General features: G+C 47.2%; 4 protein-coding genes across 4 annotated transcripts; all 4 read left to right on the forward strand.

Moving 5' to 3' along the window:
* Positions 1 to 3: 3 nt before the first annotated feature.
* On the forward strand, positions 4 to 4,437 carry VDAG_02341 (1,3-beta-glucan synthase component GLS2). Its single transcript, XM_009658370.1, has 2 exons — positions 4 to 3,780; positions 3,832 to 4,437. The coding sequence occupies exons 1-2, from the start codon at positions 188 to 190 to the stop codon at positions 4,190 to 4,192; spliced, it is 3,954 nt and encodes a 1,317-aa protein (XP_009656665.1). The 5' UTR covers positions 4 to 187; the 3' UTR covers positions 4,193 to 4,437.
* Positions 4,438 to 4,733: 296 nt separating this feature from the next.
* On the forward strand, positions 4,734 to 6,897 carry VDAG_02342 (serine palmitoyltransferase). Its single transcript, XM_009658371.1, has 4 exons — positions 4,734 to 5,199; positions 5,261 to 5,361; positions 5,425 to 6,427; positions 6,500 to 6,897. Exons 1-4 carry the CDS (start codon positions 4,969 to 4,971, stop codon positions 6,710 to 6,712), a joined length of 1,548 nt encoding a protein of 515 aa, XP_009656666.1. The 5' UTR covers positions 4,734 to 4,968; the 3' UTR covers positions 6,713 to 6,897.
* A 377-nt stretch (positions 6,898 to 7,274) lies between these two features.
* On the forward strand, positions 7,275 to 8,936 carry VDAG_02343 (uncharacterized protein). Its single transcript, XM_009658372.1, has 3 exons — positions 7,275 to 7,342; positions 7,420 to 7,565; positions 7,621 to 8,936. The coding sequence occupies exons 2-3, from the start codon at positions 7,490 to 7,492 to the stop codon at positions 8,703 to 8,705; spliced, it is 1,161 nt and encodes a 386-aa protein (XP_009656667.1). The 5' UTR covers positions 7,275 to 7,342; positions 7,420 to 7,489; the 3' UTR covers positions 8,706 to 8,936.
* A 965-nt stretch (positions 8,937 to 9,901) lies between these two features.
* VDAG_02344 (phosphoribosylglycinamide formyltransferase) lies at positions 9,902 to 10,810 on the forward strand. The gene is made up of 3 exons (XM_009658373.1): positions 9,902 to 10,117; positions 10,170 to 10,418; positions 10,469 to 10,810. Exons 1-3 carry the CDS (start codon positions 9,946 to 9,948, stop codon positions 10,723 to 10,725), a joined length of 678 nt encoding a protein of 225 aa, XP_009656668.1. The 5' UTR covers positions 9,902 to 9,945; the 3' UTR covers positions 10,726 to 10,810.
* The last annotated feature ends 1,951 nt before the right edge of the window (positions 10,811 to 12,761 follow it).

The raw sequence follows: 12,761 nt of genomic DNA on the forward strand, positions 1-12,761 counted from the left end.
TTCCCGCTGGGCTGGAGCGCAGCATCTGACGAAGCGGTTACTCTTCCTGATCTTGATCTTCGCCATCAACATTGGTCCGAGTGTCTACATCTTGTTCGTCGCTACAGCTGCACAAGAAAAGATTGCCAAAATTCTGGGCATCGTCCAATTCTTGGTTGCTGTCTTCACCTTCCTCTTTTTCGCCGTTATGCCGCTGGGAGGCTTGTTCGGCAGCTACTTGACCAAGAATTCTCGGAAGTACGTGGCCAGCCAAACCTTCACTGCAAGCTACCCTCGCCTCAAGGGCAATGCTCTCGCAATGTCCTACGGCCTCTGGGCCGCTATTTTTGGCGTCAAGCTTGGCGTGTCATATGCCTATCTGGCCCTGTCGTTCAGGGATCCGATCAAGTATCTGTTCATCATGAAGCTCAAATGCCAGGGCGATTCCCTGTTCGGCACTGGCATGGCCGATGTCCTCTGCAAGCAACAGGGTATCATTCTGTTGGGCTTGATGGCATTCACTGATGTCATTTTCTTCTTCTTGGACACCTACCTGTGGTACGTGTTGATGAACACCTTGTTTTCCATTGCTCGATCGTTCTATATCGGTTCTTCGATCTGGACGCCTTGGAGGAACATTTTTTCGCGCCTACCTAAGCGCATCTACTCGAAGGTACTGGCCACCACGGACATGGAGATTAAGTACAAGCCCAAGGTTCTTATCTCCCAGGTCTGGAATGCCATCGTCATCTCCATGTACCGGGAGCACCTGCTTGCTATTGACCACGTTCAGAAGTTGCTGTACCATCAGGTTCCTTCCGAACAGGAGGGCAAGCGAACCCTTCGAGCCCCTACCTTCTTCGTCTCACAGGAGGATAAGTCTTTCAGCACTGAATTTTTCCCCGCTGACAGCGAGGCTGAACGTCGTCTGTCTTTCTTCGCGCAGTCGCTTTCCACCCCGATCCCAGAGCCTCTGCCTGTGGATAACATGCCGACATTCTCCGTTCTCATCCCCCACTACAGCGAGAAGATTTTGCTCTCACTGCGCGAGATCATTCGGGAGGATGAGCCGTACTCCCGTGTCACCCTGCTCGAATACCTCAAGCAGCTTCATCCTCACGAATGGGACTGCTTTGTCAAAGACACCAAAATCCTCGCCGATGAAACCTCTCAATTCAATGGCGAGCTTGAGAAGCCAGAGAAGGATGCCGCCAAGAGCAAGATCGACGACTTGCCCTTCTACTGCATTGGCTTCAAATCTTCTGCCCCTGAATACACACTACGCACTCGTATTTGGGCATCGCTTCGCTCCCAGACACTGTACCGCACGATCTCTGGTTTCATGAACTACAGCCGCGCCATCAAGCTTTTGTATCGTGTCGAGAACCCCGAAGTGGTGCAGATGTTTGGCGGCAACTCTGACAAGCTCGAGCGTGAGCTCGAGCGCATGGCGCGTCGCAAGTTCAAAATCATCGTCTCCATGCAGCGTTATGCAAAGTTCAAGAAGGAGGAGATGGAGAACACTGAGTTCCTGCTTCGCGCCTACCCTGACCTGCAAATAGCCTACCTTGATGAAGAATTGCCCGTTGCTGAGGGTGAGGAGCCGCGCCTTTACTCCGCCCTGATCGACGGTCATTCCGAGATCATGGAGAATGGCATGAGACGACCCAAGTTCCGCATTCAGCTTTCTGGCAACCCTGTCCTTGGAGACGGCAAATCAGACAATCAGAACCACTCCATCATCTTCTATCGCGGCGAATACATCCAGCTGATTGACGCCAATCAAGACAACTACCTTGAGGAGTGTCTCAAGATTCGCAGCGTCCTAGCCGAATTCGAGGAGATGAAGACCGATACAGCCTCTCCCTACACCCCTGGCGTCAAGAGCAAAGCCTTCTCTCCTGTTGCTATTCTCGGCGCTCGCGAGTATATTTTCTCTGAGAACATTGGCATCCTCGGTGACGTTGCCGCTGGCAAGGAGCAGACGTTCGGCACGCTATTCGCACGTACTTTGGCTGAAATTGGCGGCAAGTTACACTATGGGCACCCCGATTTCCTCAATGGTATCTTCATGACCACCCGAGGTGGAGTCTCCAAGGCTCAAAAGGGACTACATCTGAACGAGGATATCTACGCTGGTATGCAAGCTGTCATCCGTGGAGGTCGTATCAAACACTGCGAATACTACCAGTGCGGCAAGGGTCGTGATCTGGGTTTCGGGTCGATTCTGAACTTCGTCACCAAGATCGGTACCGGCATGGGAGAGCAAATGCTGTCGCGAGAGTACTATTATCTTGGTACACAACTCCCTCTTGACAGGTTCTTGTCATTCTACTACGCCCACCCTGGATTCCACATCAACAACATGTTCATCATGTTGTCCATTCAGATGTTCATGATTTGCCTGCTGAACTTGGGCGCCCTTCGCCACGAAACCATTCCCTGCAATTACAACCGAGACGTTCCTCCCACCGACGCTCTTTTTCCTACTGGCTGCGCCAACACGGACGCGATTCAGGACTGGGTCTACCGCAGTATTTTGTCGATTATTTTCGTCATTTTCTTGTCTTTCGTCCCCCTATTCGTGCAAGAGCTTACGGAACGAGGATTCTGGAGGGCTGCCAAACGCCTTTCAAAGCAAATTTGCTCGCTTTCGCCGTTCTTCGAGGTCTTCGTTTGCCAAATTTACGCCAATTCGGTCCAACAAGATCTGTCGTTTGGCGGCGCTCGGTATATCGGTACTGGTCGTGGGTTTGCCACCGCTCGCATTCCTTTTGGTGTTCTCTATTCCCGCTTCGCCGGCCCTTCCATCTACTTCGGCTCTCGACTCCTCATGATGCTACTATTCGCCACGGTCACCATCTGGCAGGCGGCTTTGACCTATTTCTGGATCACCCTGATGGCATTGGTCATCTCTCCTTTCCTATATAACCCTCACCAGTTCGCTTGGAGCGATTTCTTCATCGACTATCGTGACTTCCTCCGCTGGCTCTCGCGCGGTAATTCACGGTCTCACGCATCCTCGTGGATTGCTTTCTGCCGACTATCCAGGACACGCATTACTGGTTATAAGCGCAAGGCACTCGGTGACCCATCCGGCAAGATGTCCGCCGATGTGCCTCGCGCCGCAATCGCTAACCTCTTCTGGGGTGAAATTGGCTGGCCGTTCGTACTGGTTCTTGTGACTGTCGTTCCGTTTCTCTTCATCAACGCGCAAACTGGAGTAAACGAGGATAACAATCCCAACGCCACAATCGCACCGACGAGCTCGTTGATCAGGATCGGCGTCATCGCGCTGGCACCACTCGCCATTAATGCGGGCGCACTGCTTGTATTCTTTTGCATGGCCTGTTTCATGGGACCTCTTCTCAGCATGTGCTGCAAGAAGTTCGGCAGCGTTTTGGCCGCCATTGCTCACGCAATCGCAGTCATCATGCTTCTGGTTTTCTTCGAGGTCTTGTTCGTGCTGGAGAGCTTCAACTTTGCTAGAACTCTGTGCGGCATGATCGCTGTGGTAGCCATTCAGCGTTTCATCTTCAAGCTCATTGTCTCGTTGACATTGACGCGCGAGATCAAGACGGACCAGTCTAACATCGCATTCTGGACAGGAAAATGGTATTCCATGGGTTGGCACTCGGTTTCTCAGCCGGCCCGTGAATTCCTCTGCAAAATCACTGAGCTGAGCATGTTTGCGGCCGATTTCGTGCTCGGTCACACTCTGCTATTCTTCATGTTGCCCATGATCCTGATTCCGAAAATCGATATGCTTCATTCTATCATGCTGTTTTGGCTGCGGCCCAGGTACGTCGCCATCACTCCTTCCAACCAACACAAAACTGACATCTTATAAAGCCGCCAAATTCGCCCACCCATCTACTCGATGAAGCAATCAAAGCTCAGGCGCAAGCGTGTTTTCCGCTATGCTGTGCTCTACTTTGTCATGTTCGTCGTCTTTGTGGCTTTGATCGCTGGACCCGTTGTTGTCGGCAACCTGGACGTCCTGAACCCTGAACAGCAGTTTGGAAACCTGGTCAGTGGCATGAAACTGGTCCAGCCGAACGGGCTGGACCATGATGACACACGAAATGAGACAGAGACAGGCCCCAAGGGTGACGACTACACCGGAGTCGCCCTGACTATTTCCACTTTCTCTCTCGGCGGCAACGCTCGGGCGACAAGGGGCGCCAACGACAGGATGGTCCGTCTTCTTTAAGTCAAGTAACAAGCCTTGTGTAGTGTGTCCTCTGAGATTCGTTCTACTCATGGCACAGATTGGAGCACTTGACATATCGACGTTCGGAGGAGCAGGCAGGCGGATGCGAGCCCCTAGATGGGCGTTTTGTTTCTTTATGCAGCAACAGTCTTGTTTCACGTGGTAATGGGAACTTGGGCCTTTAGAATTGTGTATAGTATGAACTTGCTAGGTCAGATCGTCTGAAACCTCTTGTGTCCTCTGTGCTTTTTGTATCTGGAGCGCATACGTGAATGAGTGGGTCACCGCCTGCCTAAAGAGATTTAATGTATATTTCACCAGATACTAGCTCAGTACATTACCGAGGGCGGGCATATCTGTGAACATAAGGTACCTGGTAAAGTATAGGTGTCTAGATAGGCAGCTCGCTATATGCTCTAATTGAATAAGCAATACTTACTTTCTGCTATTCGGCTATCGATTATATGAAGTCTTGAGATTTGGGCAATAAAGGGATAGGCGCAGCCGTGTGGGTCCCCCATCTCTTGAACGCGTCTGCCTCGATGCTTTTCTCCGTCAAAGCCGATGTCTGCCACATCGGGTACCTTGGATAGAGATCCACTAGCGCCGCTTCCCTGTTACTGAGTATCCTTCACATGCATGGAGAATACCTCGTCTGCCGAAGCCCCCTTTAACTACTCAAAATCAGACACCCGTCTGACGACAGCCTCTCGTACGAAATATCGTGCTTCTGTCAACGTTTTCCGTCGCCAAAGGAAAGATACGTCAGCTTTACGATGGATCCCGACGAAATCCGGACCCTGGTAGCTTCGTGGTGGCGACACGCTGCCACAAGCTTTCAGAAAGTCCCAGGCTCAGCAGTCCTTGTGCGCTACGTGCAGTCTAGCTATCAAAATGATCCCATTCGGTCCGCTTTGGAATTGGTCCTCGTCATCTTCTTCATCCGTTATCTTCTGTCACCTTCCTACTCGACTCAGAAACAGAATTATGTCAAGCTGCGCGACGACGTACGACACCCCTGAGATTCTGAACTGAGTCAACTCACCTTGTTGGCTAATACGGGACTAGGAAATCGACGAGTTGGTGGAAGATTGGACACCTGAACCCCTCGTGGGTGCTCAGACTGCCTTTGAAGAAATGGAGGCTGAGAAGCTTCCCATCATCGTCGGGTAAGATTCGACAATATCAAGTATTGAGAGAAACCATCCATCTAGTAACTAACCATCGTCTAGCCCGACTGGACCTAAAACAAAGCTCGGGAACGGGCGAACCGTGACAAATCTTGCGACGTATAATTTCTACAACTTCAATGCCAACGAACAGATCAAAGAGAAGGCAATTCAAACACTGCGAACATATGGGGTAGGACCTTGCGGCCCCCCCCAATTCTACGGAACACAGGATGTGCACATGAAGACAGAGGCAGATATTGCAGCGTACCTCGGTACAGAGAGCTGTATTGTGTACGCGCAGGCCTTCTCTACAATTTCAAGCGTCATCCCAGCTTTTTGTAAGCGCGGCGACATTATCGTCGCTGATCGGGCCGTCAATTACTCTATCCGGAAAGGTCTGGAGATTTCCAGGAGCAGCATCAAATGGTACCAGCATGGCGACATGGACGACCTTGAGCGCGTGATGCAAAAGGTTGTCAAAGAACAGGCCGGCAAGAGACTTACAAGGCGTTTCATTGTCGCCGAGGGCCTCTTCGAGACCACAGGTGACAGCATTGACCTGCCGAAGCTCGTGGAACTCAAAGAAAAGTACAAGTTCCGCATCATCCTCGACGAAACATGGTCCTTTGGCACATTGGGTCGAACTGGACGAGGCTTGACGGAGGCGCAGAACGTTGATCCTACCCAGGTAGACATGATCATTGGGTCTCTGGCCGGACCTCTCTGCGCTGGCGGCGGCTTTTGCGCCGGGGCTAAAGATGTGGTTGAGCATCAGCGCATATCTGCAGCATCCTACACATTCTCGGCAGCTCTCCCCGCGATGCTGGCCGTTACAGCTAGCGAGACGGTTAGCGTGCTCCAGTCTAACCCCGACATACTGACGCAGTGTCGCGATAACATTCGGGCGATGCGGGCGCAACTCGACCCCCGCAGCGACTGGGTGACGTGCACCAGCGTTCCCGAGAATCCCATCATGCTACTGGTGCTGAAGGGTGAGGTAGTTGAAGCTCGCAATCTTTCCATGGTGGAGCAAGAACGTCTCTTGCAAGATTGTGTCGATGAGGTATAACGCTCCTGTTCGATTTCATGTCCTCGTCATTACGAGTGGAATTGCTAACGGTTCTGGACAATGCAGGCTCTAGCCAACGGGGTTCTTATCACTAGACTCAAGACGACGCCATTGCTAAATAGCATTGGACCCCGCGACGACGGGTGGCAGGTTCAGCCGGCCCTCAAGGTCTGCGTGACGTCGGGCCTGTCGAAGAAGGATATCGAGAAGGCCGGGGTTACGATCCGACATGCCATTACAAAGGTTATGACCCGGAAGGCCAGCATTCGAAGCGCGTGATCGTGCAACTCGCTGTAAAACATTCGGTCTCAGGCTGTGTGATTCCCAGCTGGCTTTGGGGGCATAGGTGTGTACAGTGGAATGCGAATCGCAGAAGAGGTAATCCTCATGGCCTGTAAAGACATGGCAGGTAAGGGCAGGTTAGCTGATTCTTCAGGATCGACAATTTAATCTTAATTCGGTATGTATTAACAGCTACCACAAATGAACTTTCAGATGCTCTTCGGTCGCGAGCTCCAGACGTGTGAAACGAAGATGTTGATCCAAGACGAACTGCCGAGCATCCCTTGCCATGGTAGACCGTCGAGAGAGAAAGGGGGGCGTAGAGGGGTAGCGAAGTCTGGCATGCACTGCATTCCAGTCGCGGCTTGTCCTGCCCCCTCCCCCTCTCCCTCATTTCTGTCCGTGCTCTCAATGTTTTGGGGGTTCTTGGCTACATTCAGCAGCTAATGCAACGCTGCTCGTGGTATGTAGTGCGTGTCGTGGCCGTACTATTTCTTCCTTGCATCCCGGCATCCGATGAGAAGCAGCATACGTTCCCTTCTTTCCTCCTGCCTCCTTCTTGCGCGATTGTCCAACCTGGGACGCTGTTGTAGTCTTCTCTCATTACTCTCTCTGCTTGTTCAGCCGGTATGTCCGTCCCAGACTTGATTCTGTGGTTGAGGAACCTACCTTGACGGAATGTGCTAACTTATCCTTCGTGGAAGTCACAGTACGGCCAAGCACCCTCACTCCTTAACCAAGCTAGAGCCTTTTGCGCTCCTTTTCCACTTCATCATGAGGGCTAGCATGCTTTCTTTTCCTGCCGCTGTGACTCTCGGCCTGCTGGCTGCTTGTCAAGCGAAGCCGACTGGTAGGAACACATCAAAACCATCTCCGTCTGTGGACTTCCCTAACCGGACTCATAGGCAACTACCGGCATCAATTGCTTCATGCTGAGCGCCGTGCGGAACAACTGCTGACAGTCGTGGACACTTCTGTGTCATCTCCGACCGTAGTCCCCAAGGTTGTGGTCTACAAAGGCAAGGACGGCTCTAGTCAGCAAACTGCCACAAGAGACGTCTTGTTTGTGCCTGCCGAGACTCAAGTCGTCACTCTTGAATCTGCGGACTCGACACCCAACGCCGCCTCGACTCTTAAAAACGATGTTCCTGCTGCCACGGGCAGTTCCGATGCCGGGTCCAGCTCGGCTGCGAGCAGTCTCCCAGGCATCGCCTACGCCCCGTACACTGCATCGGGTGGCTGTAAGACAGCCGATCAGGTCCATGATGACTTTGTTACTTTCACGGGAAAGTACTCGATGGTCCGCATTTACGGAATCGACTGTGAGCAGGTGGCCAAGGTTGTCCCGGCTGCCAAAAAAGCTGGCCTCAAGCTCTTCCTTGGCATTTTTGAGCTTGCAGGCATCGATCAGCAAGTCGCGTCCATTGTTGAAGCCGTCGGTGAAGAATGGTCGATCGTCGATACTGTCAGCGTTGGCAACGAGCTTGTGAACAAAAAGGCTGCCACTCCCTCCCAGGTGGTCTCGGCTATGAGTCGAACTCGCTCGCTCCTCAGGGATGCCGGTTATAAAGGCCCTGTCGTCACTGTGGACACCTTCATTGCTGTTCGGGACAATCCTGAGTTGTGTGACGAGTCTGATTACTGCGCTATGAATGTCCATCCATTCTTTGACGGAAACACTCCGGCTGATGAAGCAGGCTCCTTCATCACCCGCGTGGTATCTGAGGTGCAGTCGAAACTAGCCGATCCATCCACGCGCATGGTTGTCAGTGAGACTGGATGGCCGTGGCAGGGAACTGTGAACCGCGTTGCGGTTCCTGGCCGCAGCCAACAGAGCATCGCCATCGAGTCAATCAGGGCCGCCTTTTCAGACCATCCTGGCGACCTTTTCCTCTTCTCTGCATTCAACGATCCCTGGAAGCCCGTCTCCGCCGATACTTTCAACGCTGAGCAATTCTGGGGCATTGATGGCCTCGACTCGTCGTCCTAAGGTGCCCAAGGCATGCTCGGGACAGGCATTGTTACCAAGGCTCGGTTCGGTTTATAGTGATGTCGATGTCGTGGGGCTTCGGAATTGGACTACAGCAAATACGATGGACATGCCCGGCAATTAGATCTCGGCCACTTCTCAAAGCAGCAGAGCGACCAGCAATGTATCGACAGTCATTTCATCTTTAGTTCTATCCTGATACACATATAGGGTCAAGAGAACTCACTGCATAACTGACTCGATTAATCTCCATTTGCTTACTTCCGCTATAGCAATAGCTAAGGAATGATAGCTCGCGCCATCAACCCAACTTGGGACTTCTATAGGCCCCAGTGAACCCGTGTTGTCCCCCTCGAACGCACAGAGGTTTCTATGTCCACTGGTACTGTGGTGATCAATATGGTCGGGGCCGAAGGACCTCACAAGCGGCATGGACTTTATGTCTTCTGACAAGCCCCGAGAGGCTGCACCTCGCCAACCCGCGGTCAAAGACCTGGAGGGGTGGGTCTTGGAGTCTGAGGGGATGTCTACTGTGTTGGTTGCGGTCTAAAGTCCGGCGGGCGATGCCGAATGATATGGAATGATGCTGATCCGTGAAGCAAATGACCACGCACCGCAGTCTTAGATTTTACGATTCGCGTGATCCACAACATGAAGACTTCGAAGCCAGTTTGAGTTGCGCAGCTTGTGTCGTTCATATTAGCTACGATCTAGAGGCTCCTCTGGCAGCTGGGCCTCCAAAGGTCTCCAAAGCGCTGTCCCAGAACCAGAATACATCTTCGAGCTTACGCTTCTGCATTTGGTCACGGAGAGCGTCGGGAACACTTACAAAAACATCTGTCGACGAACGAGGATCTCTTGGGTCTTTCATGTCTTACTCCTTATCTTGACAGGATTCAACGGTTTCAAGGGTCCAGCAGGGACTGTTGCGACCTGAGCACTGTGTGATGCCGTCGGCATTTCAACAGCTTCCTCCAATCACGCTATTCCCATATCCAACGTGGCATTATACTTTAGCAGCATATACTTTATCAGCTTGTCATATTTACCACGACTTGTTTAAGATGTTTTGGCCAGAGCTCGTTGGTGCGAATGGTCACTCCCGACTACTGTGTTACCGCACCCATCACGTGACATGTAGGAGAGGGAAAATCTTGAATATAAACCTTCTCACCTGAAGCAGTGACTACTTCATTGATGCTGTTAGACCGCCACTCAATCAATCACCACATTCTACACCATGATTCAGGGAAAGTCGCCTTGTCGGATCCTGGTCATGGCTTCCGGCCATGGCTCGAATTTCCAAGCCCTCATTGATGCCATAACTGTTGGTGAGCTTCCAAATAGCCGCATTGTTTCTCTCATCACGAATCGGAAGAATGCACATGCAACTGCTCGAGCGGAAAAAGCAGGTCAGGTCTTCCTCATGTGAACTTTTTAAGCCTTCAGCTCACCTCAGAATAGGCATCCCTTGGGAGTACTTTAATCTAATCAGTCACGGGTTCTTGCATAGGGGAGAGTCAGATGAGCAGAAGGTGGCTAAGGGGCGTCAAAATTACGATTCTGTGCTGGCTACAAGAATACTCTCAGATGGCCAAGAAAAGCCTGATTTGATTGTTCTTGCCGGTTGGATGCACGTCTTCTCAACCTCGTTCCTGGAGCCTCTCGAGAAGGCAGGGGTGAAAATTATCAATCTTCATCCGGCTCTACCAGGTAAGTTAAGAAACAGACTAGCGGGGCTCCATACTTATACGTCGATGTAGGAGAGTTTGATGGTGCCAGGGCGATCGAGCGAGCTTTCGAAGAGCTCAAGGCTGGCCGCATCAAACGCACAGGCATAATGGCCCACTACGTCATTGACGAAGTGGATAGGGGCGAGCCTATAATTACTCAAGAAATTGAATGGAATGGTGAAGAATTGGAGGACCTGGAGAAAAAGATTCACTCCTATGAGCACGGGTTGATCGTGAGGGCGACAGCAATAGTGGCGAAGGCGATCGTAGATAAGAGGGACATATAAACCAAGACACTACACTAGCATCCCCTAAGTAGAATAATTTGACGTTTAATAGATTTAACTTCTTGAATATATAAATATTATCTCTATTTATAGGTCTATTAAGTATAGTATACTATTAGTAATATATATTTAGTTTATAGTATATATCTAGTATCTAGTAGCTTATACTCTATATATCTTATAAAATTTAAGTTTAAGTACTATTTAACTCTATCCTTTTAAAAGTTTAAGAAATATTAAGTATAATAGTATATACTATATACTCTATATATTATAATAGAATCTATATTAAAGTATTTAGTATACTAGCTCTTCTATATTACAGTTATAGAGCTAGTCCGCCCTAGGTATAATAGTAGATATAATATATAAATAGTTAATATATAGCTCCTAGCTTAGAAGGGATTAATTATCTTTATTTTTCCTAATATACTCTTAAGTAAAGTCCTACTTATAGTAATAATTAGACTAATAATTATTAGTAGTAGTCTAGAGAAAGGTAGTTATATTAGGAAGGTATTCTATAGGGCTAGAGGGTGCCTAGAACTAAGCTATAGGAGGCAATAGAGCACGGGCTACCTAGCACTAGGTAAGTTCTATTAATACCCCCCTATAAGTACTATACGAGGCGTGCTAGCTATTAGGTCTATAAGAGTCCCCTATAGGCACCTTATAATAGGCCTCTTTCCTATTCCTAGTACTCTAAAAATATAATCTCCTAGCTAATTAGAAGCCTAGAGCTAAGGTAATAAGAATAATTAACTTAATTTATATTAATTAAGTATAATTAATAAATAAATCCTATATACTTTTTAAGGCTAAGGCCCTTTATAAGCCTATTAATAAATATTTTAATAGAAGGTATATAGTGAAGCTTAAAATTATTTATAATAATATATAAGAGTTATAAGGGTTAGAGTCTTATAATTACTCTAATAGCTTAAATAAAAGCTAAACTATAACGATATATATATTATAAAATAGAAAAGAATCGTAGCTATAGAATAGTATAATTTTTATAATATTCTATAGAGCTATTCTATAATAATAAGTATTTAAGTTCTCTTATACCCTATTAGCTAGAGCTTAAAATCCGACTCTATTTCCCTATAAGTCTAGAGGTAATCTAAGCGCTTTATCTATATATAGCTATTAAGGGTTAATCTATTATATATAAAGGGCACCCCTTAGACTTATTTTTTAGGTTTTTAGATCTTAATAATTTTCTAATTTTAATAATACTTATAAGTCCCCCTTATATAGTAATTCCTATCTAATTTATATATTCTTAATTATTAAGAATAGATACTTTCTAAGATACGCCTTACTCCTATTAGGATTAATTTAAGTACTTCTCTTAATTAATTATAACCTTCTTCTTAATTACCTCTCTATTTATTTACCTTCGATTTAAATAAAAAATATACTATTTTATAGCTCTTATTAAAGGCTATAAGAATCTTCGATCTATTTCTCAACCTAATATCTCCTTCTAGAGATATAATTACTTTTATCTTTCTTTTCCTTTTATTTATTATTATCTCTTTATTCTATAATTAAGCTATACCTTTAATCGTTATTTAATATTTCCTATATTAATTATAATATATATTAATAGGTTATAAGCTTAGATTTCTAATCTATTTCGAAATCGAATTATAAATAATCGAGATAATAATTCTTTAATTATTTAATAACTTTAACCTCTTCTTAATTACTATATATTAAGTTATTTTAATTATTATTAATTTATCCTTAATCTTTAGAAGGTTCTCTATCTTCTAATATACTTTTTATATCGATAGCTCCTCTCTTTATCGAATAATCGTAATTATTAATTTAATTTTTAATTATATTATACTTATATTTTAATAGCCTCTTATACTATTATCTCTTTATTAATAAGGTTCCCCTTTAAATATAAGAATTATTAAAAGATCTATTTTCTATTAATATACTTTTTATTTTAATATTTCTTCTTATTCTTAAATAATCCTTATTAACGTATTATATTTTATTATATTATAATACCGAAT

Source organism: Verticillium dahliae, genomic scaffold (assembly GCF_000150675.1).
Source record: "Verticillium dahliae VdLs.17 supercont1.3 genomic scaffold, whole genome shotgun sequence".
Lineage (NCBI taxonomy): Eukaryota > Fungi > Ascomycota > Sordariomycetes > Glomerellales > Plectosphaerellaceae > Verticillium > Verticillium dahliae.

Coding starts and splice junctions, on each gene's coding strand:
- VDAG_02341 (XM_009658370.1), top strand. CDS start 188: ATGCCGCTGGGAGGCTTGTTCGGCAGCTACTTGACCAAGAATTCTCGG. Junction 3,781..3,831: donor CTGTTTTGGCTGCGGCCCAG/GTACGTCGCCAT, acceptor CATCTTATAAAG/CCGCCAAATTCGCCCACCCA.
- VDAG_02343 (XM_009658372.1), top strand. CDS start 7,490: ATGAGGGCTAGCATGCTTTCTTTTCCTGCCGCTGTGACTCTCGGCCTG. Junction 7,566..7,620: donor TTGTCAAGCGAAGCCGACTG/GTAGGAACACAT, acceptor CCGGACTCATAG/GCAACTACCGGCATCAATTG.
- VDAG_02342 (XM_009658371.1), top strand. CDS start 4,969: ATGGATCCCGACGAAATCCGGACCCTGGTAGCTTCGTGGTGGCGACAC. Junction 5,200..5,260: donor ATGTCAAGCTGCGCGACGAC/GTACGACACCCC, acceptor ATACGGGACTAG/GAAATCGACGAGTTGGTGGA. Junction 6,428..6,499: donor TGCAAGATTGTGTCGATGAG/GTATAACGCTCC, acceptor TGGACAATGCAG/GCTCTAGCCAACGGGGTTCT.
- VDAG_02344 (XM_009658373.1), top strand. CDS start 9,946: ATGATTCAGGGAAAGTCGCCTTGTCGGATCCTGGTCATGGCTTCCGGC. Junction 10,118..10,169: donor TGCTCGAGCGGAAAAAGCAG/GTCAGGTCTTCC, acceptor ACCTCAGAATAG/GCATCCCTTGGGAGTACTTT. Junction 10,419..10,468: donor TCTTCATCCGGCTCTACCAG/GTAAGTTAAGAA, acceptor ACGTCGATGTAG/GAGAGTTTGATGGTGCCAGG.